This window comes from Manihot esculenta, chromosome 5 (genome assembly GCF_001659605.2).
Source record: "Manihot esculenta cultivar AM560-2 chromosome 5, M.esculenta_v8, whole genome shotgun sequence".
In the NCBI taxonomy this organism is placed as follows: domain Eukaryota; kingdom Viridiplantae; phylum Streptophyta; class Magnoliopsida; order Malpighiales; family Euphorbiaceae; genus Manihot; species Manihot esculenta.
In genome coordinates, this window is record NC_035165.2 from 1,947,149 (window position 1) to 1,970,039 (window position 22,891).

Here is a 22,891-nt window from a genome sequence, read left to right on the forward strand (position 1 = left end):
TGCATAATTATGTGTACTACACGTACGGATATATTGTATTTTTTTATATCCTCAAGCGGTCATTTAATTACATTCGACATCACTTGAATACGATTTCGAGTATACAAGCCAGTGTCCAACCCGACTAGTCGAGACAAGTCTAGAGCTTGTATAAAGAGTAGGCACATGCATTGGGCCCTATCAGTATTAGGACTTAGCCTTTTTAGTGCGGGTTTAGCCGTGACCTGGATGTTCAGGGCCTGGTCGTTATCAAGTGCCTATTTACCCATTCATTAATTATTCCATGATTTATGAGCGGGTAAATTTTGAAATTTCAATTATTACCTCGCGACTCTATGACATTTCTGTCAAAACGCCTCTTTTTTGCCTTTACTTATTTCAAATTTACACTCTTACTTTCACTCATTGCTCTGCCTCTTGTGTTGTTTTTGTTATTTTGCTCTTCTCTTCTCTATAATCCCTGATTTTTCAATCCGATGTACATCTTACTCCTCTCATGACTTCTATTGGGATTTTCAATATAATGGGTTTAGTGTCCTCTGTTACTCCTTCCTCCTCATACTATTTTTTCTGCGACTATTCTGACACTACCATCTTTAAAATTAGAGCTCATTTTTCCAATGAAGGAATTGTTCTATAATTGGAGAGCCATGATTTGCATTTCTTGGTCAAATAGGGTAGTTCGAAGTATGGTCCCGGCTGAACTTGGTGAAGGGTTAAACAACATGGGTGGTTGATTTACTCAAGCGGTTGAGTTAGAGAATGAGAATTGTGGACCTTCATGAGTTGAGTTCAGGTTGTTTGAGATATTTTCGGTATTGTTTTCACCATGATTAGCTATGTGGATCTCAATGGGTGAAATGAGGATGAAAACTCCAGTGATGAAAATATTTTATTCATTTCCACAAACGGTACCAATTGATGTTTGTGATCTAATAAGAGGTTAGACTCAGAGTATATTTTGATAAATTTGATTTGTCCCTCCCTTATTTCCTTTTATTTATTTTTTCTTTTGTCCTCTAGTGACATATAATCATCGTCCTGCGTTCGTATCCTCGTGTAATAGTCACGCTCGTCGTACGTATGGATGTACTGCATCATTTCCTATCGTCAAGTGTCCATTTAATTTCATAAGACGCCACTTGGATATGATCCAGGATATTATAGAATTTGTTGTCTCACGAGTTTAACGGATATTCGAAATCAGGTATTCTATGTGCAGGCCCGCGCCCAGCCCGATTGAACAAGTCCATAACTTATATAAGGAGATAACTTATATAAAGAGTAAACCTATGCATTAAATTCTAACAAAACTAAAGAGCAGTCTTTTTAGCGCGAGTTTAATCGTAGCATGAGTGTTCAAAACTCGGTTGTGATAAGTATTAACAAATAAGATTCTTTCAAACAATTATCGTTATTGTCAATTCAATCTAATGCATTATTATTTTATTTTTTATAATGCCGATGGGATTAAAATTTTCGATCAAATTTATTTAATGACTAATCATTATAATAATATTACGGTAATCAAATTATTATTAAAAAAAAACATAAAAATTATGATACATAAATCAACTGACTCATTAATTTAATATATAAATTAACTCATTTAAAAACTTACTAAATATCATAAGTTCATGTCAATTTAAATTTAAATTTTGATTTAAAATCAATTTTATAATGGTAACCTTTTACATTTTTTCCATGTTTTATGTTTTTTGGTTATTGTCATTATCTATAGTATTAAATAGGATTCAGAGGCGGAACTAAAAAATTTTTATTGACGTGCCAAGTAAAAATATGTGTTAATATAATAAATTAAATAAAAAATTTAATAATCGAATTTTAATATTTTTAAAATATTTATTGAATCAAATTAAGATTATGAAAAAAAAATAGAAAAAATATATTTTATTGATTAAGTAATATATTATTATTATTATTAAATTTATACTTAATTATCAAATCAATATTAATCAAAACGATAACAGAAAATTAAAAAAAAATTAAATAACTAAAAAAATTAGAACTAAAAACAGTTATATTAAAATAATTGAATTTAATATATTAGGTAACTATATATAAAAACATTAAAAAAACAGATATATCATTTGTATTATATAAAACCTTGGAAAACCAGATTCTCCTAATTTGAGTCTTATTTATTAGAAAAAAAAATTAAATTTAAACTTGATTTATTTAAAAAATAAATCAAAAAATATTTACTCAGAGTAAATTGATAACTTTTTACTATGAAAAATTGTAGAGATATTTTTTTAATATAATGCGGCACCATCTTTTATATTTAAGTCATTTATTACCATCTTTTACTATGTTATGAGTTTGTTTTTACTGCCTCGGACTTTATATGCTGATTTGCAGCGTATGATGACTCGATATTGGTGGAGTAAGGGTGCTGATCAAAATCGTGGTATTCACTGGCTGGGTTGGCATAGAATGGCGAAGCACAGACTGGACGACGGGTTAGGATTTAAATCGCTCAATGAGTTTAACTTAGCCATGCTTGGTAAGCAGGGTTGGAATATTATTACCAGGCCTCATTCTTTAGTGACCCGCGTTCTTAAGACTCGTTATTTTCCGACAACGTCTTTTTTTGAAACTTCTTTGGGCCACAATCCTAGCTTTTTCTGGCGTAGTATATTGGCGTTTCGAAATCTAGTTAAAGCTGGTGCTTATTGGAGAATTGGGAATGGCAGGTCAGTTTCTATTTGGTCTCACCCTTGGTTGAAAAAGGCGCTCGACTCATTGGTTTCTACACCCCCTCCTCCGAATTGTACTCTTTCTGTTGTTGCAGATCTTATGATCAGCCATAGATGGAATGAGAGTTTAATAGCTCAGTTGTTCAATGACAGAGATAGGAGTTGTATTTTGAACATCTCTCTAAGTCTTTCTTCGCACCCAGATGTTTGGTGCTGAAAGTTTGCGTCCAAGGGTCACTATTCTGTCAATAGTGCTTACAGATTTCTAGTTGTTGGGTTTCGACATAGGGAATGTAGTGAGATATGGAGTCGTTTTTGAAAGACGAAGGTGCCTCCTAAAGTGCTTAATTTCTGCTGGCGTGCTTTAGTTAATGTTGTTCATTGCCTCTCTTTACTTTAGTCCAGGAGAGTTCCGGTTGATTCGATGTGTCCGTTGTGTCATGAGGCTCCTGAGACTGTCTTGCATATTCTTGTTCAATGTCCTTTTGCCCGCAGTTGCTGGTTGAGTTTGCCTTTCGGTTGGCCTGCATTCTCCGCTGCCTCTCTTAGGGAGTGGTTCTCTTTAGCCTTCATTACTGCTTCTACGGAGAATGCTTCCCTGATTCTAATGATATATTGGGCTTTGTGGCATAACAGAAATAATGTTGTTTGGAAAGCTCAGGGTCGAACTGCGAGTGGTGTATTCTTCATGGCACTGAATTTTTTGCAGCAATAGAGGGGGGCCTGCTCTAATTCTACCAGCTGCATCAATGTTGTGTCGGCTTTGACTGTCTGGTCTCCTCCACCGCAGGGTTGGATTAAGGTTAATATTGATGCCTCTTTAAACTCGCAACGAAGTTCATTAGGTTTCGGCTGTGTAGTCCGAGATGCTAATGGTAGATTTATGGTAGCTAAAGCAGGCTGTTTTTACAGTCAGATGGAGGTTAAGTGTGCTGAGACAATTGCTTTTCGAGAGGCGTTGAGCTGGATTAAAGAGTGCGGATGTGATCGAGTTCTTTTCGAATCGGATGCTCAGATTCTTGTTGTGTCCATTAACAATGTTTCGTTAGATAATTTATCACCTTTTGGTCTTTTGGTTCAAGATTGTAAATTACTTCTATCCAGTTATGAAGAAGCAAGATATGGTTTTATTCATAGGTCTGCGAATAATGTGGCTTATGTTCTAATAACATCGGCTCATTCTGAATCAGGTCAAGGAGTTTGGGTTAATATCCCTCCTCCTCATATAGTTTCTTTGATCGTTTTGAGTTAATGATATTTTTCTGCTTAAAAAAAAAATCATTTATTATATATAAATAATAAAAATTAACATAATTGGATAATTTTTGCTTTAAATATTTTTTTCTACGTCACTCAGTATATTTTATTTTATCATTATAATTAACATTTTAAATCATTGTTATTTTTTGGAAGTGGCAGCTTCCACAACATAAGAAGAGAAAGGAGAAGTACACAATAGAGGTTAAGTTGCGAGTATCCAACGACCACAAATTGCTCTGGTAAGTGAAATGCCATTGCCGATGTATGGAAATCGAAGGGCTGGCAGATGATTAGAAGTGACATCTTGACGTTCCCCACCTGGGCGTGCCTGTTCCTTATAATTTAGTGACATGTAATAATCGAAATAAATTACATTTTAATTTCTATATTTTACTATAATTAATTGATAAATTTTTATATTTTTAAAATTAAATATTTAAATTTTTTATAATTAATCAATTAATTTATTTTTTTAAAACTATTTTTATTTTTTTAAATAAATAAATTATACTTTAATCATTAAATTTTAATATAATTAATAAATTTATCTTTATATTTTTAAAATTATACATTTAAATTTTTATATAATTATTTTATTCTCATTTATTATAATTTAAATATTTTAATTTTTATTTAAAAAATACTTAAATTTTTATTAATTTTTATCTATAATATCTCATTTAACTAATTTTTAACAATTTTTTATCATGTAATTTTTATTTATTAATAAAGTTTAATATTTATGATTACAAAATTTTTAGATATTATTTATAATTTAAATTATTTTTAAGTGATATTAAGTAACGTTTACTTAAGTTATAAAAATTTCATTTAAAAAAAAAAGTATGTTGACACAGGTTCCCCTTTGTGACTCGATACTCTCATTTTTTCCTCTTTCTTAAACCTAACTTCTTCTTCACTTTTCTCATGGAAGACGATATGCGTCAATTGACTATCGATGAAGAAGAAAATATTGTTGTCCCTATTAAGAGATCCAGAAATATTCTGATCGTCACTTATAATTTCTGTATGGTTGAAATGTTTCTCATATACAATTCATGCAGATCTTTTTGTCAGATTTATGGTATCCTTAGGGGGATGTTGTTGTCCCTGATAAGTTTGATGAGGAGATTGCAATCCGAATAAACAATGATGCTAAAAAAAGGCCAAGAAATACTAAACATAACGTTGTTATAGGTTTTCCTTCCTGTCAACAGGATGCCTCCAACAACACCCTGCAAATATTAATTTAACAGGCAACAGTGAAGCGGCTCATCCCGTCAAAAGTCGGGATAGTCGAAAGCAATGATAGTCCTGTGTTGGAACTGCCGAGAACTCAACAATCCTCGGACAGTTAATGCATTGAAAGATTTGGTTACCAGTTACAAGCCGGACATTTTATTTTTGATGGAAACAAAAGCTCTTAGTTCTCGTATGGAATTTTTTCGTAATTTTTTACATTTTGATGGTTGCTTCTCAGTCAATACACAAGGATTGGGAGGAGACATTTCGTTAATGTGGAAGAGTCATGTGTCTGTTTCTATGGTTGGATTTTCTTCAAATTTTATTGATTCAGTTGTTTCGAAATGTAATGTTCAATGGAGATTTACTAGTTATTATGAGTTTCCGGAATTGCAACGACAACGTCAATCTTGAAATCTTATTCGAGTTTTATCTCGTAGAAACTCTCCTTCATTGCTTTGTTCGGGAGACTTTAATGATCTATGTTGAAGAGATGAGAAAGAAGGAGGATTATTTTTGCCAATTTATCTTATGCAGGGTTTAGATAGACACTTGAAGAGTATCTTCGTCAAATGATCTTATGTAGGTGTTTTTTGAATAATTGTAAATTTTTGTTAGATTCTATAACTGATATTTCTGTTAGATGAGTTCGTCGTAATACTACTCTAACTGCTCATATAATTTGGGTAGAGAATATAATCGTCGTAATACTACGCTATTTAGGATGATATCATTTTTTGTTTGATGAAATTTTATTAATACAATTAATAAATTTGCTTCCAAAAAAAGTAGGTTATAAACTTTTATAAAAAGTATTTTAGAAGGAAATCGGACTTTCAAAAAAATTTGACCATTCATTAATTTTGAACTAATATTTATAATGCATAAAAAAATTATAATTTTAGACATATTAAATATAAAGAAATTTAAAGATTTAATTTTAAAAATATAAAAATTAATTCGTTAATAATACTAAAACTTAAGAACTAATATATAGTTTATACAATATAAAATTTTTTACTTATATTAAAAGTATTTAAAATCATAAAAATATTTTAAATATTTATTTTTTAATTAATTTATTAATGAAATTATAAATAAAAAAACTCTAATATAAATCAATTAATTATATAAAAATTTAAATATTTAATTTTACAAATATAAAAATTCATCAGTTAATTAAATATTAATTTTTGACATTCCACACTTATTTATGTACTTTTTTTTAATTCAATAGAGTTTAGTAAAAAAATATTTTTTATATTAATGCAATGAGAACTATACTATAATAATAGAATTAAACATGTTGATATAAATCAAAATTCGATTAACTAAAATTATTGAGCAATAAATTTAATTAAAATTAAATTAATTAGAGGCGATAGTCATCCTTACCAAACGTGACGTTGTGATGGTCTGAATGGTAAATACAACTCTAAACAGAACAAACAAAAATGCTATTCAGTAATATGATGGTTCGACAAAATTGGCCCATACTTTATGCCCTGCGAGGGTTAGGCCAGCACTTGATTCATTTATTTATTTGGTAAGGCCAGGACATTTTTTGAATGATTAGATTCAACTTTAATTCCAACATTAATATTGACTTTATTTCTATACCCAAATGCCGGACTTAAAAAACGGAGACTCACTTATTGGAGGACAATCAGGGAATTAAAAATAATAATAATTATACGTAGTCTAAGGTTTTTTTTTTTTTTTTGGAAAATATACCTAGTTTAAATATAGTAGTTGTAATAAAAAATTATTTTTATTAAAATATAATTAATTAATTTTATTTTAGATCAATATTTAATAAATGAATTAAATTACTATTAACAAAGCAATTTTTGTTATTGTATGATAATATTTTAATAATTAAAATTTCAGAGTATCCATTAACGTGATTTCTGAAATTTTTTAAATTACTTAGGTCTTTTTGGTAATTTTATTTAACTTTAAATAAAAGAGTGAAAAATTATTATTAAATTTCTAAAATTTTAAAAAAAATTATTGTTTTATTTCTATTTAAAAATTATATCGCCAATCTATATTGAATATTCATATTTTTAATTCATATAATTTTAAATATACATATTATTTAGTATTTATAAATATAAATATCCATATTATTTATTTATTATTAAAGTCTAAATAAATATTTTTTAATAAATTATTAAATAATTTAGTTTTATAAAATATAAAATATATTTTTACCCATCTAATTTTAATATAAACACAAATTAATAAATCTTTAAAAATTTAAAAATTTAATAATTATTTTTTCATAAATAAAATTGTAACACTAAATATTATTTTTATATCAATAAATTATCTCATTCTATTTTAATCTAAAAAATTTCCTTCTAATCTTCGATATTTCAACTTAAAAAATATTTATAAATTAAGTTATTCATATTTATTTTTAAATTATTTTTTAATAATAATTATTAATAATTATTTTTATTTATATTATTAAAATTATATATTATTAATTTATAAAAAATAAATTTTAATTTTTTTAAAAATATTAGGAATAATGATTAGATTATTTAATAATTTCATAAATTATTTAGATATAGAAAAAAAATAAATTTAGAAAAAAATGAGTTTAATAAATTATGAGGTGAATTAATTTTATTTTAAAAGTAAATTATAAATATAGATAAAATTAAATAAGATTTATGATTTATGTGGTAATAGGTTAAATTATTCAAATTAAAAAAAATTAAATGAGAAAATTCATTCAACTCGTAAAATTTTATTTATATAAAATTTTTCCTTACTTCAATTTTTTATTTTATTTTTTATTTTTATTTTTGCTCTCAACGTGAAAATTTTATTTTTAATATTTATATTAATAAAAAAATTAAAATAAATAAATTTAAAAAATTTATTAAAAAAATAAAATTCAACCTCAAACTTAAATTTATGGATTGCACAGATATAATAATAATACGTATAGAGCACGAGCGTAATTCTTTTGGAAAATTTAGTAATCTTTAATTCTTTATGATCTGCGGCAAAATGCCAGAGAAGGCAAACGACATTATGTTATTTGTCGTTGCTGGTGCAATCAGATAGAATGAGGACTACGTACGTACTTGTAGATTATATCGTTGTGTACATGTTTGGGTCGGACCCTCTTACTAAATTCACAAAAATTTAATTTCGTTATTATCTGTTGCTTTGTATTCTGTCGTAAGCAGTATTGGATGCAAGTGGTTGGTATATAGGATTGTCCTGTTTTATAACTCTCAGAATCATTGGTATATAGCGTTTCCTCTCAAATTCTTTTTACGTTCCCTCTATTCAAACATTGTGTACCGTAAGTGGCAATTTCGTCTTATCCCATCATTCCCGGCAGGAGATATACGTCCTTCACAACCTGACCTTGAATTTTTTACAACTCCACGCGCTGCGGTCTCTGTAAACATCAACACATCATCATCAATCTAATCAGGACAAGCAAACCATCACGTGGCCTTGTTCTTAATCCACCTTTATTCATTAAGAAAAACAGTATTATCAATAATTAAATAGCATCAGATTTAAGTTTCTCGGCATAAGCCCAAGGAATTTTTATTTTATTATTGGGGGTTGAAATTCGCAGGCTTCACGTGGACAACTTCTTCCAGAAGGGGGCATTTCCGGAAATTTAACATACCGTTGTCATGTTCTGTGCAAAATATAAATGCCATGAAATCCTCGATCGAGACCCGGGGGCTTTGTAGCTAGTAATGTAAATGGAGCATCCACCATACACTGAACATGACATGACCACCACCTTTCCACGAGCCAGTATCAACCAGACTTCCAATGCTTCTCGCCGCAGCACCCGACATCCGGTATACCACGGAGTCAGGAAACGGCGCTGGGGCAAATGGGTGTCTGAAATTCGAGAACCGCGCAAGAAATCGAGCTTTTTTTCGATTCATATATTTATAATAAAATAATTATCAAAATACGCAGAATTTAAAAATATTTTCGAATTCTGTGTGTCAAAAGGAGGAGTTCGACAGTCATACTGTCGAACAAGTGAGTTCGACAGTCATACTGTCGAACAAGTGAGTTCGACAGTGTGAGGGTCGAACAGAGAGCAGTTCGACACCTTAACTGTCGAACTACCATTTGGTTGGTGAGCTGGACATGTTCGGCACTTTGGGTGCCGAACATGTCCACATGTCCACAAATTGTTGCTACTATGTATGGACATGTCCATGCATGATATTAAATTAATTTTTTAAAGATGAATGAAATATTTTAAGATTGATGAAATATTTTAAGATTTTAAATTATTATATTTTTTAAAAAATATTAAATTTTATTAATTTTTTTATTATATTTATTTATAAAAATATTAAATTTTATTAAATATTAAAAAATTAAAAAAAACTTAAAAATAATTAATAATTTAAAAAACTTAAAAATTTGAAAAAACTTAAAAATAATTGTTTTATTTTTATTTTTTTAAAATTTTTTTAATATTTAATAAAATTTAATATTTTTATAAATAAATATAATAAAAAAGTTAATAAAATTTAATATTTTTTAAATAAAAATAATAATTTAAAATTCTAAAATATTTCAACCGTATTATTAATTTTTTTAATTATTTTAAAATTATTAAATATTTTATTTTTAATATTATAATATTATATAAATTGATTAGTATTAATTTTATTTAATGTTTTAGTCTTATTAAATATTTTATAATATTTAACATGTTTAAAAAATATATAATTAAAAAAATAATAAAATTTAATATTTTTAAAAAATATAATAATTTAAAATTTTAAAATATTTCATCAATGTTGCGCGCATGAATGAGATATCCATGCTTGGAATGCATGGGTCATGCATGTTGGACATGTTCGGCACTTTGAGTGCCGAGCATTCCAATCTCAGTATTTTAAAATTTTTTTAATATTTAATAAAATTTAATATTTTTAAAAAATATAATAATTTAAAATTTTAAAATATTTCATCAATGTTACGCGCATGAATGAGATATATCCATGCTTGGAATGCATGGGTCATGCATGTTGGACATGTTCGGCACTTTGAGTGCCGAACATTCCAATCTTAGTTTTTTAAAATTTTTTTAATATTTAATAAAATTTAATATTTTTATACATAAATATAATAAAAAATTAATAAAATTTAATATTTTTTAAAAATATAATAAATTAAAATTTTAAAATATTTTTATGACATGCATGAAATTCATGCATAGACATGTCTACAAATGTTGAGCAGCAACTTGTGGACATGTTCGGCACCCAAAGTGCCGAACATGTCCAGTTCACCAACTAAATTGCAGTTCGACAGTTAAGGTGTCGAACTGATTTTTGTTCGACACTCACACTGTCGAACTCCGACAATATGATTATCGAATTCATCCGTTTGACACACAGAATCCGAAAATATTTTTGAATTCTGCGTATTTTCATAATTATTTTACTATACATGCATGAATCGAAAAAAAGCTCCAAGAAATCACGTATTTGGCTAGGCTCATTTTCCGTCCCAGAAATGGCTGCTAAGGCATACGACGTCGCTGCCTATTGTCTTAAAGGCTGTAAAGCGCAGCTAAATTTTCCTAACGAGGTAGATGACTTGCCTCGTCCATCGTCATCCAAGGGTAGCGATATTCAAGCAGCAGCAGCTATGGCAGCACATTCGATGATTACAGAGGAAAAGAGCAGCTGCAGCGCAACAAATAGCGGAGGGGATAGCGATGATTTTTGGGGTGAGATTGATTTGCCAGAGTTGATGAATTGTGGGTTCAACTGGAGTCCGCGTGCATGGACTACTTTCGCCTGAGATTCCACGTGGCAGGAGGGAGATGCTCAAAGACTGTTCATGGCATGTCTGTAACGTGGCAATGTTGAAGTTTATTAACGTCCATGTCTGGTTCTAGGTTGTAGAATCTCCGTCTCTTTCTTTGCAAGTTCCATTTTGTCCTATGCATGTGTATTTTTCATTCTGCATTTTAAGTTTTTGAAACGCATCCGTTTTGATTTTATCAAAATGACGTTATTCTAAAATATTTAATTTTAACTATAGTTCACATTCTAGAGCATAATGTCAGTCAACTGCAAAATGGGCTCTTGGAGAGTAATAATGCTTACTTATATGGGGATATGACAATTAGATTTAATTAATTACTTAGTCATCCTATTATAATATTGATGGGAAATTTTAATGGTATCATTTTTTCGAGAGATTCTTTAATAACTTTCCATTTTATTAATTCAAAAATATTTTTTACCCATTTAATTAATCATTAATATTTTTGGTAGAATACCATCCTCGGCCTAATTTATGGAGGTCTTTGTATTGATAGTTTGGCCCAATAATTTAGCTGATCAAACAACCCTAACTCCTATATAATATTTTTTTTAAAAAAAGTTTAATTGTTGATATTTCTCAATAACTAAGCCCAGTAGGCCAAAATCCATATCAAAATCTCCCTTTTGTTTTGAGAAATAAATTCTCGTAGTAGATCTAAAATATTTATATTAAATTGGAGTGATATAGAGTAATATATAAGAATAAACAGAAAGAAATTATAATAAGAGTTAAAGATAATTGGGTTTTTACTTTTTTTTTTTTTTTCCTTTCTTTCTTTAATTTTCTTCATTCAGTTTCTCATGTACAATTAAAGGTTAAAAAACAAACGGCAAATGTTGACTATTATTCTGTATTTGTCTTTTTATTACATTTATGCTATTCTATAAATAGAACTCCAAATGAACTCATCGACCTATATATTTGCATTTTAATTTTGGAGAAACAATTTGCTTAAATTAAGTCTTCACTCACCCAAAATACAGATATATTTAAAAAAAAAACCACATAAAATCACACACACATATATATATATATAAGGAAATAGCATTTCTCAAGCAAAGCACATAAAAAATTTAATATTTTAATTATCATAAAATTTTTTTAAAATATATAAATATAATAAATAATTATTAAAATTACAAAAATAAGTTTTATCATATAAAAAATGCTTTTTATAATTAAAAAACATAAAATGAGAATAGTGCTCTTGGGTTGGAAAATAGAATAACGGTCTTTCTTAAATCGAAATCAGATCGTTCGGGACGGTTCTTATATGATTTTTATTGTGGTTGACCATGTGAATTTTAATGGACGAATTAAAATGAAATATTTGAAACAGTAAGATTTCCTTCGTTTTTATATACGACACCAATTGATATTTCAAATCCAATAATAGGTATAGATTTAGGATATAATTTTTATAAGTTTAGCTTCTATTTCTCTTTTGTATCTTTTTATTTCTTTTATTATTTGTGTTTTAGTGACATGTAACTGTCATACTATATCTATCTTTTTTTATCATATTCACGCTGATAATATGTACGAATGGACGTACGATAGTCTTTTTTCTGATACAGTTATTTAATTCCATCCAGAGTCATCTAGACGCAATTCCGAAGATCTCGAAATTTGCTTTTCATGAAGGCGGATGGGTACGTGGGTCTAAGATCCCAAACCCAGTTCGGTTTATGTGGACAAACCTTAAATCGGTACGGATTTAAAGCTGCACATTGAGTCTTTACAGGATTCAAACCTAGCCCTTCTTGTTTGGGGTTCTTTATGCCCTGGTCTAAGGAGCCCAATAATCATTAAATATTATTGTTTTAAAGTACTTATAAACAAACTTACTTAGAAATTGATTTATATATTAAATATATTTATATTATACTTCTCGATAAATGAATTCTTTAAAAGTATATTTCTTAATAAATATATTTTTCAAAGAATCGAGTATTTTGCACAAAAAAAAAAGCCTTAATATCCCTTATTCGAATATAATCACACCACGGAATTAGCTCGACAGCGTTGTGGGTCCGAAGCCCAGCCCAGTGTTACCAGCTTCAAGCCCCTCTATATGCCTCGTAGTCCGTGCGTAACTGCATTTCAAAGCCCATTCTTTTTTCCCCTTCTAACTAAATAATATTTTTTTATTGTTTTTTTTAAGGGACAATATTTTTAATTCAGAAAAAAGGAAACTATTTTTTCCCTAAGTCACTTCATAATTATTCTTATTTAATTTGCTTGATTAAAATAAACAAAATTTATACTTTTAATTCATAATAAATAATATCATAAAATATCTTTTAATAAAAAAATATATATTCATCAGAAATAAAATATATTAATTTTAAATTAATTAATTATTAGGCAAATAATAATTTCATATATTTGACCTAAATTTCATAGTTAAGATCATTATTGTTTGACCAACGTGTCTCTCTCAAATGCCAACATAAGAATCGTGACAAATAAATAATATTAGTATTTATAAAAATGGATATATATTTATATACTTAATTTTTTAAAATAAAAAATTGGAATTTTCCTAATCTCAATAATGATGGAGCATATATAATTGAATGAATTAAAATATAAAATAATTAAAATCACACCATCAAACAAATAAATTAGATGATCAATAAATTTTTTATTTTCGATTACCGATTACCAATAAATTAACTTTGTCAAGTTAATGAACTTTTATTTTAAATTTAATATTTTATTGGCTATAATTTTATTATAAAAAATTTTAAAAATATAAATTAACACGATATTTTTAATATTTTAAAAAGTAATAGTGTGTCGATAATTATTAAAATTTTAACTCTTCATTACTATTTGCTCTTTACGATAGAATTTTTACTTTTTAATTAATGTATTCTTATAAATTATTTATAGGTGATTCAATCTTTTGAGTCTTCACATTTATATATTTTTAAATTAAATTTAATTTTGAATGATTGTAAATATTTATTATGTTAAATGAGTTTCTAATAATATCATTCTAACTATTCATATTTTGATTAAAAAATTTATAAGTATCATCGTCTTTTTATTTGAAATAATATTTTTTTTATTTGATAAAATTTTATTATTAGAAACAGTAATTTTATTTATATAATATATTATGTTGCTAATAAAATTAATAAAATTAATTATTACTTTTATTATCAAAATAAATTGGTATAAATTAATAAATAAATTAATTAATTATAGTAGCTCTCTAACTAACTGTTGATGCTGTTTGTTGAAGTGGGATTGTATGCTTTCAAAAAAAAACAAGAGGGATAGTAGAACTATTAATAAATCGAGTAGCTAATAGTAACAATCCAACTCAAATAATTGGAACCCAACAGAATTCATCCCATTACTTGTTTAATCATTCACATGGTCCCACCCGATGACGCTCTTCACGTGCAAGATACTATAAACAAAATTATCATATATAACAACTTTTATAAATGGAAATTTCTAAAAAATAAATAATTTTAAAATAATCCTATCTAATAATAACAATAAATTTATATAAATAATTTAGGTTAAAATTCAAAGTTACTATTTATAATTTTGTCGCAATCATTCGCCGATTATTCGACCGGGATAAAGTTACGGGTGGTTTGAATATATCTAGAGAAAATGCTGGCATGGGATTAACAGCAGTACATTTAAAAAAATAATCTCTTTTTTATTTAAATATAAAAACAAAGTTTTATTTTCTTCTCATTATTTAATATTTAATTTAGTTTTTAATATATATTTTCCTTCCTCAAAACAAATATAGTTGATATATTTTTCAAAAAAAAATGGACACACGCCAAACACGTTCGCCAAAATTCACAGCAAAGAAGAAGGCTTAATTTACGTCACGTTCTTCTCACGCACACATAAACCGTTTGACAAACGGCCCCTCGGTTCACGTTGGAGTCACGTGCTGTTCACGAGCTTTTTGACCATTTCTTTTAAGTGTTTCTTATTTGTGGGCCCGATGCGAGTTCTATCATTTGTTCGTTCGAATCGAGGATAGATAAGATTCAGACACGTATCAAAGAGGCAGATCATGAAAAGCACGTGGCGCGCGTGTCCATCGTTAAACGTGTATGATATGCTGTGGATTGATAAAGTATAGCAGCTCAAAACGCGTGACCGTGGAGCTGGCGCCGCGTGATAAATGGATTTTTTTTTTTGAATCTCGCCGGAGTAGGACTTTGGGGGTGTCAATGTTTATAGTAGCATTAGCACGTGGAGGTGAATGAGACAAACGAGTTTAAGCCAATAATGCATTTCCAATTAGTCGTGATTGCCAAGCCCCCACCAACCATTCCTTGCTATTTTTCATTTTGTATGGCTCTATTTGTTTTACCTAAAACATCTTTTTTTATTTTTTAATATTTAAACATTTAAAAAAGTAATTAGATAGAAAATTAAATTATTTTACAAAATAATTTAAGAAATTGTTTTTAAAATGACATAACTATTTATAATTATATATTTTTTATATTTTTATTTTTAATAAAAATAACTAGGCGTGTGAATATGAAAATGAAATTCTAAAATTTCGGAATATTATATTGTAATAAAAAAATTCTTTTAGTTTTTATTTAAATTATATTATCCACCGCACTTTAAATTTTAATAAAGCTTCAAACCTCAGACTTGCAAAAAATTGTTGGTCCCGTCTTTGGTTATCTCTCAACATCATCAACACTGGTGAATATTAGCATGTGATCCATTCCTTTTACTTAAATCAACGAACTTGCTCAACCAAACCATTAGTCCCACCTTGGTCAACCTCCTTTACTTTCTTTATTCACTGTACTATTCTGTACCTGATCGCAGAGTAAAACTCAACAAATTTCACTTATGAGTTCAACTAATCTTACATTAAAAAAAAAACATCTAATCACAAAAACAGTTATGATAGACTTATACACACATGATACGACCCACCCATATGTATATATATATATATATATATATATATTTATTTTTTAATTTTATTTTATTCTCTAAATTATCCAATTATCTTTTTACGAAATATATTTTTATATTTACAAAATAGAAATAAAAAAGTATGAATATTTCAAAATCGCATACCCTTCTCCTTTATTTTTCCAGCGTTTGACTTGAAAACTAAAATTTTAAAATATTCATAATTATAATGACCATGCAGCGCCTATTTACATTATTTAAGAAAAAAAAATTCATTTACGTAGATACGAAAAAATATTTAAAAAATATAATTAAATATTAGTAAAATGGCATTTTATTTATAAAACGTTAAAATAAATAAATAAATATTGTAAATTATTTATAATAAAATTTTAAAAAATATTATTTTATACTATTTCATTAAGATATTATTATTTTTGAAATTATAATATATCAAAATTAATAAAAAGGTACAAATTTAAAATAAAAAGGAGAAAAGAGTAATTACAGATGAGTATCCAATTCCAAGCCGGAGTAACTCCCAGGTGTGTGCTGTTACGGCTTTTATTAGACCAACCAACAAACCACTCAAAATCGTTGCCGACTACTCCTCAACCTCCAACAATTTTTTTTTTTCTTTTAAAATTTTGCCCTTATTTTCTTAACCAGGGTGTAACTGTAGTTACTTTTTTAGTCCATTATCTAGGTAACCATGGTCCACTTCAGCAGTTAAGGAGTTGGAGAGAAGGAACCAACAAACTCAACCCATTCCCCCCCTCCCAGCCCTTCCTCGTCTCTCTCAACCCAGCCTCCCAAACTTTGCCAGAAAGAGAGGAAAACCTTTTTTTTTTTTTTTTTTCTCATTCCTTATTGTTTGTCAAGTTAACAAATTGTTTGCTTTCCGGGAAATTTGATTCTCCAACTCAACTGTCATTTTCCCGGGAAACTTTACAGTACAATCCCAAATTGCTTGCTTTGACTGGTGTGTATTGTTATCTTTCGTTTCATTTCCTATTTTCTTTATTTTGTAGTTTATTTTTTATTTTTTGGGGGTTTCTGTCTAACTCTGATATAGAGCTCTCGAGATCTGAAATTATCGTACAAGAGAAGCCATGTGGGAAAATTTTATTTTGTTGTGAATGCATTAGATTTTTTCGTCCGTAGCTCAATAAACCGGCGTTTCTGTTTTTCTCAGTATTTTGGGGATTTTGTACTAAGATTTAATTTGGGTATTGAGATTTGAGTTTTTATTTTTTATTTTTTTATTTATTTAGTGGGTGCTTTCATTCTGGGATTTAGTGATGAAGATTGAGATAGGCATGGGAGGTGGGGCGTGGAACGATGAAGATAGGGCCATGGTTGCAGCTGTTTTGGGTACAAATGCTTTAAATTACTTGATATCAAACTCAGTTTCGAATGAGAATCTCTTAATGGCTATAGGCAGCGACGAGAATTTGCAGAACAAGCTTTCGGATCTTGTGGACAACCCCAACGCATGGAACTTCAGCTGGAATTATGCAATATTTTGGCAGATTTCATGTTCGAAATCAGGTGATTGTGTCCTTGGTTGGGGAGATGGTTCCTGCCGGGAGCCCAAAGAAGGGGAAGAATCTGAAGGCACAAGAATTCTAAATCTCCGCTTTCAGGATGAGACCCAACAGAGGATGAGAAAGAGAGTTCTCCAGAAGCTGCACACATTGTCCGGTGAATCAGATGATGATAATTACGCTTTGGGATTGGACCGGGTTACTGATACTGAGATGTTCTTCTTAGCATCTATGTATTTCTCATTTGCTAGCGGAGAAGGTGGCCCAGGTAAATGTTTGGCGTCAGGGAAGCATGTTTGGATTGCTGATGCTTTGAAATCAGGGAATGATTATTGTGTGAGGTCTTTTCTTGCAAAATCTGCAGGGATTCAGACCATTGTTTTGGTGCCTACTGATGCTGGAGTTGTTGAATTGGGGTCAGTGAGATCCGTCTATGAGAGTATGGATATTGTTCAGTCAATAAGGTCAACCTTTTCGACTAATAGTACAGTTATCAGGGCCAAATCTATGGTGCCGGTGGCTGCACCAGCCTTGCCAGTGGTCAACACTAAGAAAGATGATAATTCCCTGTTTTCCAATGTGGGTATTGTGGAGAGGGTTGAAGGAATTCCAAAGATTTTTGGCCAGGAATTGAATCATGGTCATGGACAGGGTTATAGAGAGAAACTTGCAGTTAGAAAGATGGAAGAGAGACCATCATGGGATGTTTATCAAAATGGGAATAGGCTTGCATTTTCAGGTAATCGAAATGGCCTGCATGGTTCAAGCTGGCCACATGGTTTTGGTTTGAAACAAGGGAGTCCGGTGGAGGTTTATGGCTCACAAGCCACAACAAATAATATACAAGATCTTGTTAATGGGGCTAGAAATCAATTCCAGCCACAAAAGCAGGTGCAAATGCAAATTGATTTTTCAGGGGCAACTTCAGGGCCTTCTGTGATTGGTCTGCCGGTTAGTGTGGAATCAGAGCACTCAGATGTCGAAGCTTCATGTAAAGAAGAGCGACCTGGCACAGCTGAAGACAGGAGGCCTCGTAAACGGGGCAGGAAGCCAGCAAATGGAAGAGAAGAACCCCTTAATCATGTTGAGGCAGAGAGACAGCGCAGGGAGAAGCTAAATCAGCGATTCTATGCCTTAAGAGCCGTTGTGCCCAATATTTCCAAGATGGACAAGGCTTCTTTGTTGGGGGATGCTATTGCTTACATAAATGAGCTTCAAGCAAAGCTCAAGTTAATGGAAGCAGAGAGGGAAAAATTCGGTAGCACTTCAAGGGAGTCGTCTGCTTTGGAGGTTAATTCAAATGGAAAAAATCATTGTCAGACTTCCGAAGTTGACATTCAAGCATCTCACGACGAGGTTATTGTGAGGGTGAGTTGCCCTCTAGATTCACATCCAGCTTCAAGAGTGATCAAAGCTTTCAAAGAGGCACAGGTCAGTGTAATAGACTCAAAACTTGCTGCAGCAAATGACACAGTGTTTCATACATTTGTGATCAAGTCTCAAGGATCCGAACAACTGACGAAAGAAAAGCTGATGGCAGCATTTTCCCATGAATCCAACTCATTACAGCAAGTATCATCAGTTGGATAGTTGGAAGAATCGCATTTAACATGTAGTTCATAGGCGTATTCATAGTGAAGAACCCTTTTGAAAGCTTCTTCAGAGTTTTTGATACATGGGATGGAGAGGGCATCCACGCAAGAAGCCAGCCACCTAGAAGTAGAGAATAACGACCTATTGACCAAGTAGGGCAGCAAATTTTCTGTGATTGTTTATAGTATACATAGCCTGTTTAAGGAAGTCTTCTTGGAAGATGAATTAAATTTGTAAGTTTTAACCAACTTTACCATTGTTGGTTATTAAGAACTGATATATTTGTTTTGTTCTTCATGTTTATCTTTCTAAATTCTTTTGTTCTTTGCCAATTCTTTGTTCATCATTGCATATTCAAATGATTTGTCCTAATTTGGATTGAGATGAAATGGATTTGATTCAGGGATTGGTTAATGTAATTGTCGACTGGCCCTTGAGTCCTCTCCTCCACCAGTTGGTGGTGGTGGTGGTGGATAAATTACAAGACTTTTTCACATGCTGAGGTTGGTGTGAAACTCGTTTTAATGCAGATGTTCACATTGAACACGACTTCCATGTGAGAACAATGATGGGAAAGATTTGAAAGTAAAGATATTTTATTGGCTGAACAGGGCTTTGGCTGCAGTCTACAGCAGCATTATAGAATTATTAGCTTTTTGGTGGGTAACGTGGGAATTAAGACTTGCACACCACATGATTTTGGCAAAATATAATAGAGAACTAACAGTCAATGATAACGCTTTTTATTATTAGGGATTTGGTGTGGCTTTTTTTCAGGTAGTCTTACATATATATTATTTCAAGTGAAACATGTATGTAATGTAAGTTTTATTTTTTCTTGTTTCATAAAAGGAGCAGTAAGAGATTCCTAGTTTACTTTATGTTTTTTTTTTTTTTTTTTTTTTTTTTTTTTTTTTTTTTCTTTTAAATAAATATATATGTATATGGGAATGAAATGAAGCTTCTTTATAAGCACATGAAAAGGATAAATATTCTGAAAATGTAGGCCACCCCTTTATTTCTTCTTTCTATAAAAGAAAAGAGATTTAAGGAGATGCTAAAACTAATGTTAAGGAAAAGATGTTGGTTTAAGCAGAAAAATTCACTCTAAAACGAAGGTTTCAGTACTAGAACTAGTAAATTATTCGAATTGTGGTCCAATATTATCAGCTCAGCGACACACCCGTGACTCCAGTGGACCAATGGAATACGCTTTCACAAAAATCATGTGCTGCATGTGTTGCCCTTTACCAATAATTAATAAATAAATAAAAGTCAGGATTTTGAAAAATAAATTGTATTTCAGAAAGTGTGACTCCACCATATGCCCTTTGCTGTACAGAAAATACCCCTATATACGAAATTATTCTCTCTAGCTTTTGAAACAGAGATTTCACTCAAATTCTTGAGATGGTTGAATGCAACTTCCCTCTCCTTAACCTTTAGTAAGTTGTTGTTGAAGAAGACATGGTAAAGTTGTGATTCGGGCATCTTGATGGCCGGAGATCTAGAGAAGAGAGGATGTCTCTTGGGCTTGTATTTGGACGCTATTCTATTTATTGGCCTTAGAGATTATTATTGTATTCAAAACTTGATGCAAGTTTTCAGCATTTTATTTTTTAAAAAATTAAATAAATTTTTACAAAATTATATATAATTTCATCTTTATTTATACGATAAAAATTTTTAAAGTTACAAAAAAAAGAGTAAATTCCTTTATTCAGAATTACAATTGAATTTAATTTTACAAAAGAATATATATTTATTTGTTTAATAACTTTTATTGAGCTTTTCCTCTTTATCATTGCCCCACAGGACCTTACGTATCTTTTATTGATTTATTTGGTTAGTTTCTTAAAAAGCAGCTTGTGCCTAACCAAATCAAACACCAAAATTATTAAATACTAAGAAAAGGGTGCATGTTGTTCACAAGGGATATAGACTTTTTTTTTTTTTTTTTTCTCTCTTTTTAATTTAGTCGATTTGGTGGCTGCTCAAAAAATCTGTGATTTTGAGAAGAACGATGAAGGAAACAAAAGCAAATTCTGGGTAGCCAATTTCTTTTATAAAAGGATTATAGATAATTTCCTGGAAGAAGTTTAGAGAAAAAGGAAAATCTGTGAAAGGAAATGTGAAGCTTCTTAATTAAGTGATTTTATATGTAAAAATTAATTTCTCTCATTATAAATAAAATAGACTTCAATACTGCACTTAATTTCCAATGATTTCAAACATGGAATCCTTTATTCTCCCTAACTGCACTCTCTTTTTTTTTTTTTTTTTTTTAATATAAAAAAACACTTCCATTCCATTGGCTAAGAAAATATCAAATTAGGATATACTTCTCACTTTCGGTTTGGCACAGCTATATCCAAACAAAAACAATTAAAACGTCAACTCAGTGACTGTCACCTCGCTGAATTTCATTACCATTATTGAATTTTAATTCATGATGAACACATTTTTGACCAAATGGAATGAAAAGAAAAAAGACTCAAAAATCAATTTATCATTTTATTCATGTTGTGCTAAGCTGTGAGATGCATTAATTATATTGAATATTAATATTAATAAAATTTTAATTCAATAAACACTAAAATTATAGGATTTCAATTTAAAATCTTAATTTAAAAGTAAATAAAAAAGATTTTAGCCATCATTGTCAAAAAGGCTGTTTCAGTACTCGGATTTAGAAGGGCATAAGGGTATTTGATGGTCTGATTTGATTCCCATGTGTGGGTCAACCCACTGGAGGTTTGAGTCACTTCATTGTTCCCCCTTTTGTTTCGATTTTCTTTGATTGTGAGAGCTAATGGAAAGATCCAATTACGGACTGATAAATCTTTTTCTCCTTTTGTCCTATGATAGATTTGACTTTCTTGTTAGTCCATCGTATGGGTCCATCAAATGGGTCTCTCAATATTTTATTTGATGAAAGGACTTGCAAAATAAGGAAAAATGGTCAGGGGTCTACCGGGGATACCCCGGTGGAGACCCTCCGACATTCAAGTAAGATTTTATGAATAAGAGTAATATCTCTAGACAAGAGTTACAAAAAAAAAAAAAAAATAGAGTCCCCAAGAGAAAAGAAGCAGGTCCCCTTAAAGAGAAGATCCCCTCTTTTTTATCTGTTCCTTTCCTGTTATTATGCTATCTGTCTATATCACTCAGACTCGTACGTACGGACGTGTCAGACCCCTCCACATCAGATGACCATTTAATTCACTTTGGCACGCATGCGAACAGAGTTGGTGAGTGATTGGGCCTACTCCCCTATTGAGCTTGTACTCGTATTTGATCCGAATTGCCCTGAGTCGCTGGCCCAAGCTTGTGAAGTCGAGCCGTCTTTCAATCATATAATCTGATGGGTTTTGGACCTGTGGCCTTTTTTTGGATCCGATCTTATTCTTAGACTAGGAAAGATGTGGGCTCATCACGGGCTAATCCTTCCTTTTAGTGTTTCACTAATATGACAAAACAAAACAGAACCACAAGAAAAAGAGCATTCTATTTCCATTTGTGTTGGCCTCTCAAAACATTTGTGAAAATTTTCAGGCAAAATGATACAAATAGCTAATTTTTTTTGCCATTTATCAGTTATAATCAATATTTTAAATTTTATCTAATTTAATATTAACAGTAAGAAGTTTAATTGGAACATAAATTTTGTTAATCTGTACAATCCAATTAATATTAACAAAAATATTATTTTTATGCTGACTGGATTGTATCTGTAAATAAAAT

At 30.0% G+C, this 22,891-nt stretch overlaps 3 protein-coding genes across 4 annotated transcripts; all 3 read left to right on the forward strand.

Moving 5' to 3' along the window:
• The first annotated feature begins 2,388 nt into the window (after positions 1-2,388).
• LOC122723637 lies at positions 2,389-3,972 on the forward strand. The gene is made up of 3 exons (XM_043956437.1): positions 2,389-2,930; positions 3,216-3,399; positions 3,511-3,972. The coding sequence occupies exons 1-3, from the start codon at positions 2,389-2,391 to the stop codon at positions 3,970-3,972; spliced, it is 1,188 nt and encodes a 395-aa protein (XP_043812372.1).
• A 4,964-nt stretch (positions 3,973-8,936) lies between these two features.
• Positions 8,937-11,360, forward strand: LOC110616361 (ethylene-responsive transcription factor ERF023). The gene is made up of 2 exons (XM_021758763.2): positions 8,937-9,141; positions 10,724-11,360. The coding sequence occupies exons 1-2, from the start codon at positions 8,969-8,971 to the stop codon at positions 11,046-11,048; spliced, it is 498 nt and encodes a 165-aa protein (XP_021614455.1). The 5' UTR covers positions 8,937-8,968; the 3' UTR covers positions 11,049-11,360.
• Positions 11,361-16,749: 5,389 nt separating this feature from the next.
• LOC110615581 (transcription factor MTB1) lies at positions 16,750-19,444 on the forward strand. 2 transcript variants are annotated; one of them, XM_021757531.2, is made up of 2 exons: positions 16,750-16,989; positions 17,282-19,444. In XM_021757531.2, the coding sequence occupies exon 2, from the start codon at positions 17,309-17,311 to the stop codon at positions 19,142-19,144; it is 1,836 nt and encodes a 611-aa protein (XP_021613223.1). In that variant the 5' UTR covers positions 16,750-16,989; positions 17,282-17,308; the 3' UTR covers positions 19,145-19,444. The 2 variants fall into 2 exon arrangements, with proteins under 2 accessions (XP_021613223.1, XP_021613224.1); XM_021757532.2 differs by having other exon boundaries at positions 16,751-16,989; positions 17,307-19,444.
• The last annotated feature ends 3,447 nt before the right edge of the window (positions 19,445-22,891 follow it).

Excerpts from the sequence above, each read along its gene's own strand:
- LOC122723637 (XM_043956437.1), top strand. The coding sequence starts at position 2,389 with ATGACTCGATATTGGTGGAGTAAGGGTGCTGATCAAAATCGTGGTATT. Across the intron at positions 2,931-3,215 it reads TCTTCGCACCCAGATGTTTG|TTGCTGGTTGAGTTTGCCTT; the intron begins GTGCTGAAAGTT and ends TTTTGCCCGCAG. Across the intron at positions 3,400-3,510 it reads AGGGTCGAACTGCGAGTGGT|GGTTGGATTAAGGTTAATAT; the intron begins GTATTCTTCATG and ends CCTCCACCGCAG.
- LOC110616361 (XM_021758763.2), top strand. The coding sequence starts at position 8,969 with ATGGAGCATCCACCATACACTGAACATGACATGACCACCACCTTTCCA. Across the intron at positions 9,142-10,723 it reads CGAGAACCGCGCAAGAAATC|ACGTATTTGGCTAGGCTCAT; the intron begins GAGCTTTTTTTC and ends CTCCAAGAAATC.
- LOC110615581 (XM_021757531.2), top strand. The coding sequence starts at position 17,309 with ATGAAGATTGAGATAGGCATGGGAGGTGGGGCGTGGAACGATGAAGAT.